This window comes from Salmo salar, chromosome ssa22 (assembly GCF_905237065.1).
Source record: "Salmo salar chromosome ssa22, Ssal_v3.1, whole genome shotgun sequence".
In the NCBI taxonomy this organism is placed as follows: Eukaryota; Metazoa; Chordata; class Actinopteri; order Salmoniformes; family Salmonidae; genus Salmo; species Salmo salar.
Window position 1 is genome coordinate 40,594,889 of NC_059463.1, and position 19,891 is coordinate 40,614,779.

The 19,891-nt window shown below is 43.5% G+C and overlaps 1 protein-coding gene across 6 annotated transcripts in view; it reads left to right on the top strand.

Annotated features, from left to right (window-relative positions):
• The window catches only part of LOC106583501 (pleckstrin homology domain-containing family A member 6), a 201,901-nt gene that overhangs the window by 130,871 nt on the left and 51,139 nt on the right, over positions 1-19,891 (top strand). For 4 of the 6 annotated variants that reach the window (XM_014167754.2, XM_014167751.2, XM_045705143.1 and 1 more), the window contains one exon: positions 3,754-3,854. In XM_014167754.2, the coding sequence (XP_014023229.1) occupies positions 3,754-3,854 (101 nt within the window). Of the gene's footprint in view, positions 1-3,124; positions 3,654-3,753; positions 3,855-19,891 lie in introns of those variants that run through there. The other 2 variants (XM_014167758.2, XM_014167759.2) reach the window with 1 other exon arrangement.

Sequence of the window (19,891 nt, forward strand, 5' to 3'; positions counted from 1 at the left end):
AAGATGACTGAATTTGTTAGTGGGTCTTCCTGTATCCTGTGAGCTACAGGATGCAACGAGGACAGTGTTTTAATGCTAGAGGGTGATACCACGCCAGCAGGAGAGGAAAATATTTGTTCTGGCAATTCTCACATAGCAACTTAATTGGGAGGAAGGAGGTCTGATCTTTTTTTTTTACATTGTATCACAAACCCTGTTTTTTAAAATCATGATGAAAGTGGCCGTTTTAGGTCCTTTTTAGACTCAGACATGCCTCCTGTAAGACCCTATGATCTGTGAACTGTACATGACACACAGCATCTTGGTCTCATTATACTCCTTATAGTGTGCACTAACATATGGAGTATGTCTAGATTCTGAAGAAAAAAAGTCACATTTATTTATTCAACATAAAAAAATGGATGTTAGTATCCAAAAACGACTCTTTTTGATTTTGTTTGTTTAAAAATGCATTGTTTGTACATCAAATTTCAGAGTTACTCTGCTAATTCTGAAAGTATGATCCATTTTATGAGCACAACCAACACAGTGAATGGGAAAATTGATTCAAAAGGAACTCCCTCTGCTGGTGATTTACTGAATGTGCAATCGTAAAGGAGGGCTGTGATTGGTTAATTAACTATAATGTCAATTTCTATGTATAAAATTGGTCATATCATTAAAGGTTCCAGAGAGCCCACTCTGGAAATGTGATGTTTGAAGAGTATATTTTTACTAACAATATGTTTAAAAAGCATGTTAAACATCCTTCCTCCCAATGAAGTTCCTATGTGAGAATTGACAGAACAATATTTTCTGCTGGCGTGGAATTGCCATAGAATGCCCTGGAGTCGCCCTAGAATGCCCTGGAGTCGCCCTAGAATGGCCTGGAGCCGCCCTAGAATGCCCTGGAGCTGCCCTAGAATGCCCTGGAGCCGCCCTAGAATGCCCTGGAGTCGCCCTAGAATGCCCTGGAGTCAGGCAGTTAACCTGGAACTGGCCCTGTTGTCTACCCTATCCCGTACACACAGATGCAAATCTGACCTGAATAAGGACGTCCTCAAAGCAAAGAAGATAAATTAAATGATAAGAATAGTCAGGAAAAATACACTACTTGCATATGGAATTGTTTCAGTTGTTCTGTGATTTAATAGCTCAGTGTGAATTCACTGTCATTTTTACACATTCACATTCAGCAACTGGCCCCTGAGCCCTACTCACTTTTTTACTGTTTCTCCATTTCCTATTCTTCACCCCTTCTCTTGATGACATTACAGTAATTTTGCAGACACACTTATTATGAGCAACTTACAGTAGTGATACATATATTTTTCTTCATACTGGTTCCTCGTGAGAATCGAACCCACAACCCTGGCATTGCAAGCACCGTGCTCTACCAACTGAGCCACATGGGACTCTTCCTCTGGTTACAGTGATTCCTCTTTCTGGACTCAGCACACGTCTCATGGGATGTTTTCGTCTCCCGCCCTTCTCTCCTAGTTGTGTTGTGGAAAAAGAGAGAGGAAGGGAGGGAGACATGACAATGGAGAATGTGTGACTGTGCAATTTACTGCCGCGGTCTCCATGCCAGCAAGGAGAGAGGGGCGAGAAATGGGTAGAAAGAGGCCAAGGTCTTTTGTTGTTGGGACTTGGGGGTGATATTGTCAAAGTGTGCCAGCTGTCCTGGCCAGGAGAGGTGGAGTGGGGTTGGTGGTGCTCTGGACATTAGGAGTGTGTGTGTAGGTTTTCCCCACCCGGGATTTGAACCTGCATTCCTCCAGGTCTGTATCTCTAACAAGTAGCCTACATACCACCCCCATCTCTAAAGTCTCTCAAAACATCCTGACTGTCTAATACTGTATGTACAATCAAGGACTTTACTTCACAAGTTACTTCGCCAATGTCCGAAGTGCCCCGGGCATACATATAGAGTAACTCTCAGTGAAATAGAGTGTTAGCCCTTTACGTAACTGCCATCTTCAGAAGTGTTGAGCTGCTGTTGTTTTGGGATGCTAATACACACAGCTGTCAGAGAGCTGATTTACTACTGCTAACCCTTCACACACACACACACACACACACACACACACACACACACACACACACACACACACACACACACACACACACACACACACACACACACACACACGTGAGGGAGTCTGTGTGGTGTCAAACAGGTGGGACAGTAGCAGCAGCAGGGAATGCAGCCAGGAGTCAGACTGCCATGGTATGAGTCAGAATGAGGTGACATTTTCACAGGGAAACCTGTCATTGTAAGGGACCTTTCAATTACTGTGCTTCTTCAAATGTGTGTGTGCTAGCAGGAGTGTCTTCAGAAGTGTGTTTTTCCAGAGAGAGAGAGAGTGTGTGTGTGTGTGTGTGTGTGTGTGTGTGTGTGTGTGTGTGTGTGTGTGTGTGTGTGTGTGTGTGTGTGTGTGTGTGTGTGTGTGTGTGTGTGTGTGTGTTGCCTCTCCCTCTGCCTCTGTGTCCATGGGTGGGGACAGGATTGGTTGTTGAATGCTGAGAAGCTCTGCCACAGGTTTCACAATAACAACTCTATTTCTCCTCACCAGGTTTCTCCTCAGGATGTGAAAGGGTGTTTGGCAATAAATCACATTGTTCCTTATTACATACCTTATTTGTGTGTGTTTGTATGATGCCGTATATTTAATACAACTTGGTAGCCTACAGTATATGTGAGCTATTTCATTTATTTTCAGTTATTGTGTCTTTGAGAATGAGCACGTGTCTCTTACCATGAATGTGTGTGTGTGAGATTTTTCATGAAATACAGAACATGTGAGGTCAGGTTTGAATTTGTATGAGAGAGAGATGGGGAGAGGGAGACAGGAAGAGAGAGAGAGAGAGACGTGGCTATTTACCTGTCTGTGTGTAGCAGAACACCCTGCTCTCTGATTGTTGGAGAGAGGGCAGGTACAGTTGGCTGGAGGCCAGATTTCAGGATTCCAGCAACACTGAGTCACATAGGCTGATCGCTAATACAAACACAAACACACACACTCGCACACACACAGAGAGCACAGCGCAGAGAGTACTCTATGATTGCACAAACACAAACACCATGCCTCCCCCTCCCTCCTCTCGCTCCCTCCCTCCTCCCCCTGTCTCTCGCTCGCTCGCTCTCTCTCAAACACACACGAGATCTGCAACAGAGGAAGGCTCGTGTCTATGCAGTACAGCTCTGCTAGAGAGAGAGAACGAGAAAGCCAGGCAGAGTGAGAGTGAGAGTGTGACAGAGACAGAAACTGAGAGAGAGGGCAGTAGCTACAGTGGATACCCTGCCAGCCTCATCTCCAGCCCCTGAAATGTTCATCATCTGCTCCATTATTTAATCAGCACAAGTGCTTCTCTTGCACTCGTCATTTTTCCCACCACTCTGCTTGTTTTTTTCTGCCTATCGTTGGATCTACACCAGTATGTGTGAGTGTGTGTGAGAGTGTGTTTGTGTACCGTCACTTCTCACTGGACTGCTGGACCAACATGGATATCTATTCTAGGATTCCACTAGAGTGGAACGGGGGCCTGTTGTTCCAGGGAGGTTCTATGGTAGTGCTCACTGAGCCAGCTACAGCCACAGCTACAACTAGAAGACAGGACCGACTGTCACATCAGAACTGACTGTGTTTACCATTCAGTCCTCTTTACTCACTGTAGGTTTGGACCCATCAGATCATATTAGATCTGTTTCTCAGATTTGTTGTTTATTTTTGATCTTCATTTGTTCTCTTTTTTCCTCTTCCTCCAATCCAGACGAGAAGGAGGAAGGAGTGTTGGGAAGTCTTCCTCTGCTCAGCTTTGGGATTGGAGGAGTGCAGACGTCGGATAACATTAGCCGAAAGCACGCCTTTAAGGTCAGTACCCTGATGATGAGGCAGTACGATGAGTACAGTATACGATTATCACCCTGGACAGAAAGAGCAGCAGTGATATTGGGGCCATTTAAATACTCTAGGATTGGGGCTGATGGTTTTGTTGGGGTTTGGATGCTGGGGACACGTGATTGTCCCTCAGACAACCCAGGGAGAAGTGGTGACATTGTGGACAGTAGGGGCAGTGTACAGTGGGGATAATAGGGAATACCCAGGGAGAAGTGGTGACATTGTGGGCAGTGTACAGTGGGGATAATAGGGAATACCCAGGGAGAAGTGGTGACATTGTGGACAGTGTACAGTGGGGATAATAGGGAATACCCAGGGAGAAGTGGTGACATTGTGGACAGTAGGGGCAGTGTACAGTGGGGATAATAGGGAATAAGCAGAGATGTCTGGCTGCCTGTCAAAACCAAACACCTATATGTATTTATTTATTCTCTCTCTCTCTCTCTTTCTCTTTCTTTCTTTCTTTCTTTCTTTCTCTCCTCACACTGTACTTTGCATCGAAGTGCGCATTAATAAAAATAATGCGGAGAGAGAGAGAGACACACAGATAGGCAAAGTGAGCGAGAGAAAGAGAGGGAGAGACAGAGAGAGAGAGAGAAAGTGTCCTGTGTTCTTCTTCTGGTCTTCCAGGCAGTAGCTGAGGGGTGAGAGAGAGAGAGAAACAATCTCATACAAACAACCACATCATATAAGCATGATATATAATATCACATTCATTCGAATGGTTTATTTAACACAGCCAATGCATATTAATCACTATCTCAGAATGTGGAGTTCAAGTACCAACTAAAAGCTATTTCCCAACATAGTCCCTGTCACTAGTCGTATGTCACAAATCATCTCTATGCAATCACTGTTATAGTATCACTGTTATAGTATCACTGTTAAAGTATCACTGTTAAAGTATCACTGTTAAAGTATCACTGTTATAGTATCACTGTTATAGTATCACTGTTAAAGTATCACTGTTATAGTATCACTGTTAAAGTATCACTGTTATAGTATCACTGTTAAAGTATCACTGTTAAAGTATAACCTGTTTGGGGATTTCCCACACACAGTCTGTTTCAGAAAGGTGACACAATACCATTTTGCAACATGCTTTAGTCAAATCTCTTCTTAAAATTATTCAGATCAGCAGGTTCATTTGGTTTCTGTGATTAAGATGTATGGGTTGTACAGTATGTGTGTTGCAGTGTTTCGTTTCAGTGTATTGTTCGTTGTTGCCCCAGCGTCTGTGTGTTGGTGTTGATATGAGAGCTGCTGTGAGTGCCGTTGTGACATGGCATTTGCCTGCCAGTTCTATGAGGCAGTAGACTATACTGTAGAGCAGTAGCTAGTTGGAGGTTTCACCCAGCTACATTGGCTCCTCTGTAGTACACATGGTTGTAGAAACGAATGTCAGTAGATGAATAGGCAAAATAATCAAATGTAATGTTCTTACAGTACATTGACACAGTACTCTGGGTTCAGCTGGATGTTGTGGTGGTGCTGGTAGTGCTGGCCAGTAAAATGTTATTAGTCTCCTTCCCTCCGTGTTGTTAGCCTGCTGCCTGGTGTTGATTCTACAGGGAGGCAGTGTGAGACAGTATGAATGAGTCATGAGGACAGAGCAGACCAGCCAGGGGTTTCTACAGAGACCTTTAGTGTTTTAGGTATTGACAGTGTGGACTATAACTGGATGCACTAAGTGCTGCGTAGGTCTACAAAAGGCTGTCTGTGTTTCTGATGTTATAATATTGGAGCTTTACAAGCTATGAGATGGATCTTAATGCTCTGTGTTAACAAGTCAACCAAGTACATGGTTTTCAATGTTGCTTTTAAGGGCTTTGTACTGTACTGTACTGTACTGTGCTGTGCTGTGCTGTACTGTACTGTACTGTTCTGTATTGTTCTGTATTGTTCTGTATTGTTCCAGGAACGTGGCTCTCTGTATTAGCCAGGTATTTGGGATTAGATAGTATACAGTACATGGGGGTTAAGATATATCACAGTGTCTAAGTAAAGGAGGATGTGCAGCCAGATATACAGGGGTAAGTGCTGTTATATTGTAAGACAGACAGACAGTACATGTATGTCATAGTGTTTAAGTGTTCTCAGTACTAATACCGGGTGGTGGTCTGGTCTGGTCAGGCTCTCGTGAGTGGGGGGAAGGGAAGGAGTGTTTTTGGGCTGGCCACCCTCGTCTGGTCTGGTGGAGCCCCTTGGGCTGAGGAGGGGTTGAGACGGGTTGATACGGGACGGGAGGGAAGTCGAGTCTGAGCACGCTCCTGGAGTCTGCTGGGATTCCTGTAGAACTACATCTTTATGACGCCTGTTACTTCAAACCAACCAATGAGAGAGAAGCAGGGAGCGGGGGAGAGGGAGAGGGAGGGGAGACTCTAAAGTACATTTTAGCTTTGATTATAAGATTACCTTTCAAAGGTGAACTGCTTTGGCTTGACTTTTCAGAACCTACATTTTTTGGGGGCATGAAGTCATGAATGCTTTATTAAATGAAAGGGTATAGTCTCTAACACTTTAGATATGAGCCTAATCAAGCCTATTCAATAGCACTATCAGACTTTTAGGACTTTGAGGAATGATGTTTTGCTGTGAGCTCCAAAAAGAGAGAGCAGCCTGGGTGTGCGGTGTGTGGTCTGTGGTGTGTGGTCTTCCGGCACAGCCAGAAGAGGACTGGCCACCCCTCATAGCCTGGTTCCTCTCTAGGTTTTTTCCTAAGTTCTGGCCTTTCTAGGGAGTTTTTCCTAGCCACCGTGCTTCTACACCTGCATTTCTTGCTGTTTGGGGTTTTAGGCTGGGTTTCTGTACAGCACTTTGAGATATCAGCTGATTTAAGAAGGGCTATATAAATACATTTCACTGTAGCTCAGTTGGTAGAGTATGGCGCTTGCAACGCCAGGGTTGTGGGTTCGATTCCCACGGGGGACCAGTACTTAAAAAAAAGATTTTAATAAAATGCATGCACTCTACTGTAAGTCGCTCTAGATAAGAGCGTCTGCTAAATGACTAAAATGTAAATGTAAAATGTACATTTGATTTGATTTGGTGTGTGTTGTGTGGTGCGTGTGTGTTTGACTGGTTTACTAGCGTCTTAAGATTGAGTTACAGCTATAGGTGTGTGTGTGTGTGTGTGTGTGTGTGTGTGTGTGGTGTGTGGTCTGTAGTGTGTGTGTTTGACTGGTTTACTAGCATCTTAAGATTGAGTTACAGCTATAGGTGTGTGTGTGTGTGTGTGTGTGTGTTTCTGACAGTGAACAGTGCCACATGTCAGATGGCTTATGAAAGGGGATCGTTACTTCCTGCGGGCGTTTGTGCTACTTCCTGTACAGGTGCTTTAGTCCACTGTGTGTCATTATTGTGTTAGACATGTTAAAAACGTGCAGTCTGAGGTAACAGAAACAGAGATGTGGTTGGAACATGGAATAGATCTTACTTATGACCGGGGTCACCATGACAACACTACCTGTCTTACCCTGGGTGGTTTAAACGTGGTTCAACCCTACCTGACCACACATAGTTCAACCTTGTGTGGTTTAGATTTGTGTGGTGTGTGTGGTGTATGGTGTGTGGTGTGTGGTCTGTAGTGTGTGGTCTGTAGTGTGTGGTGTGTGGTCTGTAGTGTGTGTGGTGTGTGGTCTGTAGTGTGTGTGGTGTGTGGTCTGTAGTGTGTGTGGTGTGTGGTGTGTGGTCTGTGGTGTGTGTGGTCTGTGGTGTGTGGTCTGTGGTGTGTGTGTGTGGTGTGTGGTCTGTAGTGTGTGTGGTCTGTGGTGTGTGGTCTGTAGTGTGTGTGTGTGGTGTGTGGTCTGTAGTGTGTGGTGTGTGGTCTGTAGTGTGTGTGGTGTGTGGTCTGTAGTGTGTGGTGTGTGGTCTGTAGTGTGTGTGGTGTGTGGTCTGTAGTGTGTGGTGTGTGGTCTATAGTGTGTGTGGTGTGTGTTGGGTGTGGTGTGTGGTGTGTGGTCTGTAGTGTGTGTGTTTGACTGGTTCACTAGCGTCTTAAGATTGAGTTACAGCTATAGGTATGTGTGTGTGTGTTTCTGACAGTGAACAGTGCCACATATCAGGTGGCTTATGAAAGGGGTTCGTTACTTCCTGCGGGCGTTTGTGCTACTTCCTGTACAGGTGCTTTTGTCTATGTCCACTGTGTGTCATTATTGTGTTAGACATGTAAAAAATGTGGACTGTGTGTGTGTGTGTGCGTGTACATGCGTTAATATGTGTGTGTACATGCGTTAATTTGTGTGTGTACATGCGTTGATTTGTGTGTGTGTGTGTGTGTACATGCATTAATTTGTGTGTGTACATGCGTTAATTTGTGTGTGTGTGTATGTGCGTGTACATGCATTAATGTGTGTGTGTGTGTGTGTGTGTGTGTGTGTGTGTACACCTCCAGAGATTGCACTAGTTATTATTAAACTCCGTGGTGAGACTGTATGTCATGGTCTATACCACATTCACTCAAAGGGGTGTCACCTGAGTGGGAGATATTCCCAAGTTAAATATTCTCATAGACTTTTGAAGATGCTGCATTCCACAGTGGAAGTTTGTATATGTCTATTTGTGTTATGGGAGAGAGTAGAAGAGGGAGAGAGAGGGGCAGAAAGTGTGAGAGAAAATGAATAGTTGGAGTGAGAACACTGCACAACACCAACACTGCACAACACCAACACTGCACAACACCAACACTGCACAACACCAACACTGGACAACACCAACACTGCACAACACCAACACTGCACAACACCAACACTGCACAACACCAACACTGCACAACACCAACACTGGACAACACCAACACTGCACAACACCAACACTGCACAACACCAACACTGCACAACACCAACACTGCACAACACCAACACTGCACAACACCAACACTGCACAACACCAACACTGCACAACACCAACACTGCACAACACCAACACTGCACAACACCAACACTGGACAACATTTTCTATGGACATGTTGCCTGTCCCAGACCAGCTAAGGGTTTTGGTCACATTTACATTTTAGTAATTTAGCAGACACTCTTATTCAGAGAGACTTACAGGAGCAATTTGGGTTAAGTGCCTTGCTCAAGCGCACATCGGCAGATTTTTACACCTAGTCGGCTTAGGGATTTAACCCAGCGACCTCCCCATTTCTGGATCAATCAATCAATCAATCAATCAATCAATCAATCAATCAATCAATCAATCAATCAAATGTATTTATAAAGCCCTTTTTACATCAGCCAATGTCACAAAGTGCTGTACAGAAACCCGGCCTAAAACCCCAAACAGCAAGCAATGCAGATGTAGAAGCACAGTGCTCTTTACCGTTAGGCTACCTGCCGACCTTGATCACAGACGGAAAACACAGATGCATACACTCTTGCGGCCATGTACATGCAGTGAACACACACACTCATGCAAGCAAGAATGCACATACACACACACACACACACACACGCACACACACACACTTTGTTTTTGTGAAATGTCAGGACTTTTTGGAGTGTAAAAATGTTTGACCATTAAAAATTATATTTTCCCTAAACTCTAAACCTAACCCTAATGCTAACCTTAAACCTAACCCTAATGCTATCCTTAAACCTAACCCTAATGCTAACCTTAACCCCAAAACCTTAATTCCAACCGTTAAGTTTAAAATATAATTTGAACAAATTCAGTACCTGAAAAAAGTAATAACCCCCCAAAAATATGTTTCTAACTTTTCTGGACATTCAGGTAAAATGTTAGGACTTGGGGTCCCGCTAATGTAGGAAAAAACACACACACACACTCTCTCTCACTCTCTCTCTCTCTCTCTCTCTCTCTCTCTCTCTCTCTCTCTCTCTCTCTCTCTCTCTCTCTCTCTCTCTCTCTCTCTCTCACTCACTCACTCACTCACTCACTCACTCACTCACTCACTCACTCACTCACTCACTCACTCACTCACTCACTCACTCACTCACTCACTCACTCACTCACTCACTCACTCACTCACTCACTCACTCACTCACTCACTCACTCTCACTCTGTAGGTCCTGCCTCAGAATAGTGCTCATAGAATATTAATGAAGAGGTCTTACATAAGCATAGTGCAGCAGCAGTGTATCAGTCTGATGTCTCTCTATCTCTGCTAGAACTACCCCCTTCTGCGTGTGTATTTACCCAGACCCAGATTCATAGATGTACACAAGCAACACTCATAAAAACATCCGAAGTTGGGAACTACACTTAGAAATTAATAGGCTAGACTCAGCAAAACCCATTATTTTGTCACAGCCCTCAAATAATCACTGTCAAAGGCATATATTTGGATAAATATATAGCTCTGATTACTAAATAATCATTATACAACACACCAACACAAACACACACACATTCTCCCGCCAGCCCAGAACAGACAGTGAGACTGCCAGTGATAAGGTATTCATTAAGATGGTGCCGTTGTCATTCAGCAGGTTTAAAACTGATAAGGTTATATAGAGTGTTTTGTGAGGAGCACATTCCATATTCTTTGGGTGAGAGGGGCCATTCCCAGCCTAGGACATACTCTAGATACGCCAGATATAGATATGCAGAGTATAGATGTGGTGCACATTCATATACTGTAGATATGCAGAGGTTCAGAGGGATTCGTATTACAGCAGGACATAGATATGCAAGGCATAGATACTGTAGGGAGAGTCCATGTTGTATAAATCTAGAGAGCTGTGCATTGTAGGGGGACGAACATAGATATTAAAAGCCTAGATACTGTAGGGAGGACCCATGTTGTAGAGATATACAGAGCTGTGCAGTGTAGCAGGTTTAGATATGAAGGGTAATATGTTGCAGTAATACAGAGGTGCTGAGGGATGCTTGGCTGGGGTCAATCTCTTATTTTCCCTCCCCTGATGCAGTCCCATTCTCCCTTTCCCAACAGCCTGCCCAGCCTTTGAGTGTATGTGTTTGGAAAGTAAGTTTGTGTTCTTTTTGTCTTTCCTCTCTTCGTCTAGTCCCACACTCCCTTTGTCACCACTCCATAATAAATAATTAGGTGGGTGCTTAGATTTTTCCTATTTCACACAAGTGTGCATTCTACACATGCAACACCCTCAGAGAGTGGAGTCACGGATCAGCTGTTGTCAGCGGCAACCCTGGACCCCCCCTTCTCTCTATTTCAATCTCTCTCTTAACTAGCACCTGTTAAGAAGAGCTCTTCTACTGTACTTAATGATGGGATGACTGTCAGTGACATGCTGGCTCAGAGCGTGACTTCCTGGACTTATTTACCACTGGAGAGGGAGGGAGGGAGGGAATAAATAAATATTGGTGTTTGGAGACGCCTTTTCTTCCTCTTCACCCCAGAGAAGCATCTCATGACATGGAGACATGATGCCAATGTACCCCAGGGCATGTTTGACTAGTCAGGCACACTGTGTATTGTATCTCTGCATCCGTCGCCTTGGTGTTTGCACATACACCCAAGAACAAACACATGCACAAGCACACACGAACACACATGCACACAGGTTAAATCAGAAAGACACAGTCTCAGGAAGCTTGTGAGCAGTGCATGGAAGAACTAACAGACTTATGTTTACTGACATTTACAAGAATGTTAGAGAGAGCAATGGAGAGGTGGGGGAGGAGGAGGGACAGCAGGGAGGTGGCATGGTATAGAGACTACAGAAGAAGAGAGGAGAGGAGAGAGGGAGGACAAGGTTGGAAAGAAAATGGAAGAGGTTTAAAAGGGATGGAAGAAAATGAAAAGGGGAGGGAGGAGAGGAGGGAGGGAGGAAAGGAGAGGGGGGGCATGTTTCCCTGTTTTAACAGTTAAGAACATTGCCCTCATCTGGCACATGTTTCTGTTCCCTGTTCGGCGTTCCTGTCGCCTCCTGTTAGAATCCGTGTTCAATGGAGTGAGCTAGGAGTATTCCATGAACATCAGTTACACCCTTCACCTCAGTGTCTATTACACTGTAATCCCAACAGTATATACCCCTCTCCTTCCTCTCGCTGTCCTCATCACTCAACTCTCCCACACCCCTCCCCCTCTCTTCCCTCCCTCATCCCTCTCTCTCTCCCCCCTCCATGCAGTGCCCAGGGACAGCATATAATCATACATCTTTAACCCATAACCATGTTACCAATGACCTGCATCCCTGACCTTATTACTGCTAGAATAACAGAGAGAGACAGAAAGAGAGAGAGATGGTGAAAAGCGATATGTGTTTAGAGGGGGGAGAGAGACAAGGGAGAGAGAGATGGTGAAAATATTTATGTGTATAGAGGGGGTAGAGAGAGCTGGTGAAAATAGTTATGTCTATAGAGGGAGGGGAGAGAGAGATGTTGAAAAAAGATATGTGTATTGAGGGGGGAGAGAGACAGAGAGATGGTGAAAAAAGATGTATGTATAGAGGGGGGAGAGAGAGGGGAGAGAGAGATGGTGAAAAGAGATATGGGTATAGAGGGGGGAGAGAGATAGGGGAGAGAGAGATGAGGCTATAAAGTAGGTAGAGAGGGCAGAGTGAGAGAACATTTTGAGAAAGTGATCTCTGCCTTGGTTACTGTCCATACATTTACAGCATTATCTGTGTATTAAATTCATAAAACTGTAATAATTTATGTTCCAGAATTATATATGATTTACAGTACCAGTCAAAAGTTTAGACACACCTACTCATTGAAGGGTTTTTCTTTATTTTTAGTATTTTCTACATTGTAGAATAACAGTGAAGACTTCTAAACTATGAAATAACACATATGGAATCATATCGTAACCAAAAAAGTGTTAAACAAATCAAAATATATTTTGTGCAAAACGTTTGCACACTTGGTATTCTCTCAATCAACTTCATGAGGAATGCTTTTTCAACAGTCTTGAAGGAGTTCCCACATATGCTGAGCACGTGTCGGCTGCTTTTCCTTCACTCCAACTCATCCCAAACCATCTCAATTGGGTTGAGGTCAGTTCATTGTGGAGGCCAGGTGATCTGATGCAGCACTCCATTACTCCTGCTTGTTCAAATAGCCCTTACACAGCCTGGAGGTGTGTTTTGGGTCATTGTCCTGTTTAAAAACAAATGATAGTCCCACTAAGCGTAAACCAGATGGGATGGCGGGTCACTGCAGATTGCTGTGGTAGCCATGCTGGTTAAGGACTAAATCACTGACAGGGTCACCAGCAAAGCACCATCACACATCCTCCTCCATGCTTCACTGTGGGAACCACACTAGCGGAGACAATCCGTTCACCTACTCTGCACACGCGGTTGGAACCAAAAATGTCAAATTTGGACTCATCAGAGCAAAGGACAGATTTCCACCTGTCTAATGTCCATTGCTCATGTTTCTTGTCCCAAGCAAGTCTCTTCTTATTATTGGTGGTTTCTTTGCAGCAATTCGACCATGAAGGCCTGATTCACGCAGTCTCCTCTGAACAGTTGATGTTGAGGTGTGTCTGTTATTTGAACTCTGTGAAGCATTTATTTGGGCTGCAATTTTCTGAGGCTGGTAACTCTAATGAACTTATCCTCTGCAGCAGAGGTAACTCTGGGTCTTCCTTTCGTGTGGCAGTCCTCATGAGAGCCAGTTTCATCATAGCGCTTGATGGTTTTTGTGACTGCACTTGAAGAAACATCAAAGTTCTTGAAACGTGAAGTAATGATTGGCTGTCATTTCTCTTTGCTTATTTGAGCTGTTCTTGCCATAGTATGGACTTGGTCTTTTACCAAATAGGGCTATCTTCTGTATACCAACATCATCTTGTCACAACAAAAATGATTGTCTCAAACGCATTAATAAATTCCACAAATTAACTTTTAACAAGGTACACCTGTTAATTGAAATGCATTCCAGGTGACTACCTCATGAAGCTGGTTGAGAGAATTCCAAGAGTGTGCAAAGCTGTCATCAAGACAAAGGGTGGCTACTTTGAAGAATCTCAAATATATAATATATTTTGAATAGTTTAACACTTTTTTGGTTACTACATGATTCCATATGTGTTAATTCATCATTTTGATGTCTTCACAATTATTTTACAATGTAGAAAATAGTAAAAATAAAAACAAACCCTTGAATGAGTAGGTGTATCCAAACTTTTGACTGGTACTGTATTTTTTTCAAACCATTTCTGCGGGGGGCTCCAGAAAAAAATATCCCTCCAAGAATAAAATGTAGCCCCGTTCTTGCTGGACCATGTCATATACATACAGTATAACCTAATGGTGCTGATGCTGTTACTATGGTGTTGCCATGGCTTGCATCAGCATCCTCTCTCAAGGAGGAGGTATCCCAGCACTCTCCACCGTGGCAGGAAATTACGTTGATGGCATCATGGGCACATGACCTGCTTCCCCCTATGGAAAATGAATCAGCATCTCTCTCTCTCTCCCTCTCTCCCTCTCTCCCTCTCTCCCTCTCTCCCTCTCTCTCTCTCTCCCTCCCTCCCCTGTATCCCACCACCCAACCCCCACCAGCTCAGAAGGGGATGGAGAAAAAACATAAAGATCTTATTTCCCCCTACCTAGCTGTACTCTATTTTAAAGTAATATTCAATGGTTATGATTCAGAATGTTGAAACATCATCATGATCTTACTACAGGGATCATCAACTAGATTCAGCCACGGGCCAATTTTTCATGAGCGGATGGTCTGGGGGCCAGAACGTAATTACAAATCATTTGTAGACTGCAAATTGACTGCAAGAAGCACAAACAGATATAATGTTTGACTAAAACATAATCATTTCAAACCTTGCTTACATTTGGATATGATAAAATTCTCTATATATCTCTATTATGCATGGGAATACCTGGCCCAACGTCGTCCGGGTTAGGGGAGGGTTTGGCCGGCCGGGATTTCCTTGTTCCATTTCGCTCTCTAGCAACTCCTTGTGGCGTGCCGGGTGCCTGCAAGCTGACTTCAGTCGCCAGCTGAACTGTGTTTCCTCCAACACATTGGTGCGGCTGGCTTCTGGGTTAAGCGAGCAGTGTGTCAAGAAGCAGTGCGGCTTGGCAGGGTCGTGTTTAGGAGGATGCATGGCTCTCGACCTTCACCTCTCCCGAGTCCGTAGGGGAGTTGCAGCGATGGGACAAGACTGTAACTACCAATTGGGGAGGAAAAAGGGGTAAAAAGTACAGAAAATAAAATTCCAAAATTAAAATCACTTGAAACTAATTTGCTGGTGTTTATACAGTCTTTTATGTCCACACTAAAATAAAATAAAACATTTGTTTTATTTATGTTAAAATAAAATCACACAATTTTATGATCTTATTTCCCCTTCCAGTAATATTTGATTCTGATATTCAGTGGTTATGATTAAGGATGTAGAAATGATTTCAAAACCAGATTTTGCGTACAGTATTAAAATATTGACTTGTAGAAATAAGGAAACCAGTGGGTCTGGTAGAGCTGGATGGAGGACGAGGCTGATAGGGTTATGTGGAAGATTGGGGGAGGTAGGAAGAGTTCGATATCAAGAGACGGTTCCAGACATAGACACCCACGCTCACATGCACTCACAACACACACATTCTGTCGATCTCTTCTCAGACACGGATGAGTGTTCTCTAGGTCCAGGCTATAATTAAACAGCCATGGATAAGTATAGAGCTTCACAAATAACAACCTGACAGAAACACTCTCAACACACAAACACACTCGCGCACACACATATGCGCACGCACGTACACACGCACACATGTATACACGCACACACACATTGAGGAGAGAGGATGAGAAGAAGGAGAGAAGAAAGATAAGGGAGGATGGCTTGGAGACAGGCATTGGTCATCATGGTCATCCAGTCCTTGGCCTCAGTGATTCACCAGGTCCTTGGCCTCAGTGATTCACCAGGTCCTTGGCCTCAGTGATTCACCTGGTCCTTGGCGTCAGTGATTCACCATGTCCTTGGCCTCAGTGATTCACCTGGTCCTTGGCCTCAGTGATTCACCAGGTCCTTGGCCTCAGTGATTCACCAGATCCTTGGCCTCAGTGATTCACCAGGTCCTTGGCCTCAGTTATTCACCAGATCCTTGGCCTCAGTGATTCACCTGGTCCTTGGCCTCAGTGATTCACCTGGTCCTTGGCGTCAGTGATTCACCAGATCCTTGGCCTCAGTGATTCACCAGGCCTGGGAGAGACTCTGCTCTTTACCAAGCATGACTCATAGCTGGATATTGATTTAAATCATTAGACCTTTGTTGCACAAATATTACATTTGATTACTTTGACAATGATGCCTAATACACTATCTAATTGACCTGCCACTGTTTCTATAATGAAGGGTATTTTGCTGCAGTTGCCAGACCAAACTGCTTACTGTAGAAATCATGCAAATTAGCAACTGCCATGTCAACTTTAATCTAAGTTAACCCCCTAGCTAGCTAGCAGGAGCTGCCGTGCCATGGCCCTCACAGTCAATGAGTCACAACAACATAGTTGAGTCCTGCCCCAAATGTGTATGGGTGTGTAGGGGATCCAGGGAAACACTCACTCACTCACTCACTCACTCACTCACTCACCACTCCACTCACTCACTCACTCACCACACACCACTCACACACACACACACACACACACACACACACACACACACACACACACACACACACACACACACACACACACACACAGAGGGCTCACTGTCTCAGCTGTGTTAGTGTGTGCAGGACTGGTTTGACCACTGCACCGGGTGTGTGTGAGTTGTGGAACAGTTTGAGATCACACACCTGCACTTATGGTTATTTTAGTCTTGGTGAGGCCGTTGACACGATGTGACGAATGACAAGACTGGCCAGGTCGTTCCTTTGAAATTATTTTTCTAGAGCGACCAGCTTTTCTTCTTGTTGCTGTTGTGACCTTCACAATGTACCGTTCAGACTATTTCTATTGATAAACGAGATATGAAACAGTCAGTCAACCTGTCAAGCTATAACTTCTTAAGCCTTGGCATCCCGCTAGCGGGACAAATTCCGGTGGCACTGGAGGGCGCGCAATTTAAATAAATAATCATAAAAATGATGGATATTAAACATTTATGTACATATATGTGTTTTATATCACTTGAAAGCTTAAATTCTTGTTAATCTAACTGCACTGTCCGATTTACAGTAGCTATTACAGCGAAAACATGCCATAAGATTGTTTGAGGACGGCGCCCCACATCAAAATATTTTTCCACCAGCACAGGTTTCAGAAATTCACAAATAGCGAATAAATATTAACTTACTTTTTGAAAATCTTCCTCTGACTTGTCATCCAAAAGGTCCCAGCTATATAGCTTTGCTTTATCTTGGCCAGGTCGCAATTGTAAATGAGAACTTGTTCTCAACTTGCCTAGCTGGTTAAATAAAGGTAAAATAAAAACATGTAGTGTCGCTTTGTTAGTTAAAATCCTTCTTTATATCCTAAAACGTCAGTTTAGTTGGCGCCATTGATTTGAGTAATCCACTCATTCAACATGCAGAGAAAGGAATCTGAAAATCTACCCTTAAACTTTGTTTCAACAAGTCAAAATATGTTTCTATTTACTCCTCAGATACCCTAAAATGTAATCAAACTATAATATTTCTTACGGAAAGAAGTATGTTCAATAGGAAACCAATTTTAGCAGGTGTGTCCTGTCTCCATGGCGGCGCTGTACTAAAACTGATATTTCTTAATCATTTTGGAAGTTACAAGCCTGACACCTTGAACATAGACTGCTGACACCCTGTGGAAGCCATAGGAATTGCATCCTGGGAGCTAATTTTCAGTATGCCCTTATACTTGCCATTGTAAGAGCATGGTCTCTCGACAAAAAATACATTCAGGTTGGTTTTTCTTTGGATTTTCTCCTACCATATCTATTGTGTTATATTTTCTACATTATATTAACATTTCTACAAACGTCAAAGTGTTTTCTTTCCAATGTTACCAATTAAATGCATATCCTGGCTTCAGGGCCTGAGCAACAGGCAGTTTACTTTGGGCTCGTCATTCAGGCGGAAATGGATAAAACGAGATCTGAAACAGTCAGTCAACCTGCCAAGCTATAACAGCCACTAGTGTTCTGTGTCTTGGGACTAGAATAGTGTTGTTGTTCTTTGGCCTCTAATAGCTGTTTTAATTATAGTGTTGTTGTGATGTGTGTCTCAACCCTCCCTAGTCCCAGACCTTCCGGCTGGTGTGGAGTTGCTCTTTTCGTAGGCAGACTGTTAATGTGCTGACAGAAGGACAAAGGGCTGAAAAATATGTTCACACACACACACTGGCCTCGGAGACAACTTGGCCAACTTGGTTGGAGATTGAGTATATGAATGTACGCCATGCTGGCACCCAGAGTTCCAAGACAGTTTGGCTACATTCTAGTTAGAATGTAAATTAGAATATTGTTGTTGTGTTTGGTGCCAACATGGAAGGTAGTTTGCCAGACACTGTACTGTATACTGAATCTATAGGCCTGCTGTAGCTCTGTCAAACCCTAGTTCACTGCTGCTACTGCTCAATATTTCTGTCTCAAACTGAATCTCTTTGTCACGTTCATACAATAGTTCTCTGTATTGCGTTTGGACTTTTGATGTTGACCGTTGTTGACCGTTCTCGACTGTTGTTGACTGTTTTCGACCATTGTTGAGCACTGTTGTCCGCATTCTCCCTACTCCCTGAACCGTGCAAGTTGACAGAGGCAGAAGGTTTCTGGAGGGCTTTCACTAAGAAGACTAATTACCTTAAAGTCAACATTTGCATGATTGTGCAAATCAATGCTTTATGTTTCCATCTTCTACTGATTAGGATGTAACAATAGTTATTCCCTACTCTGGAACCTCGTTGGGCACTCCCTAGCCTCGTCAAGAACCAGGCTTCCCTAATCAGAAAGCCTGTTGAAGTCAATGGCAGAAAGTAGCTAAAAAGGGGAGGAAATCCAGTGTAAATCAGTGATGCCTCGCAACGCATCAAACCAATCAAATGCCTTGCTTGGATGGAGAGGAGTTTTAATGCCTTCATTGACTCAATTGTGTGTATAGAGCACAGTTCTGGCAAAACAGAATTCAGTTTTTCTTGCAGGTTTTCTTCCATTTTCTGCAATGTTACAAACCAGCATATCCAACAACTCTCTGTAAAATGTGTCCTACCCGATCTGAAAACAGTGATGAACATAACATCCTTTCTATGGGCATATGGGGGGAGGGTTCTTGAAATGTAACTTCCCCCAAAAAATGTAGTCACTGGAAGCAGAACATTGTAGCCGTTTCGGCTAATACTAAAATTCTCCAGAACTCCAAATGAGGCCTGACAACAATGTAATTTTGAGGTATGGCTACACGAGACAAGGCACTCCCTTCCTCCCTATGTCTCTCTGTGACAGCAGCCAGCCAGTACCAGAGGCAGTATTCCTCACATATTTACCAAGTCCTTAGGGGTTTCTGGTTGAGGAGTTTGCGGTCCAAGGTCTATATGTAACTGACAGAATGGGTACTATGCCTACAAAATTACATGTTTTGAACTAGGTACATAGAAACAAACCATTTTATGGCTCAACTTACCTGCACCCTGTTTAGGGCACATCAGATGTGTTTCCGTGCACCTGTGCCCTTTTAGCTCAGTAACTGATCATAGTTGTCTTATTTATCTCTGCTGACTTGTGATGTAACAAGATAATGCACAATATAATAACATATAATAATTACTATTATAGTCCTACTTCCATATGCATCTCTTAACCTGATATGGTTCTACTGCACTCATGTGGCTGATGAAAGAAATTACAGTAAATATCACCCACGTTACCTTTGCATGTTGATGTTGTGTATATTGCAACGAAGTGTGAGCTATTTTACCAATCACAATGACATCAGGGAATGGACAGGAAAGCTAATGGATGTATTTTCTCCTTAATAACCAGTTTTTCTTTCAGGATACCAGTTGTTGCAGGATATTTGTGGATCCTTGAGTTTCACAGCAATATGAGCCTGTGTCTAGGATAGGATCCTTACTCTTACCTCTGCCTAGGATAGGATCCTTACCCTTACTTCTGTCTAGGATATGAA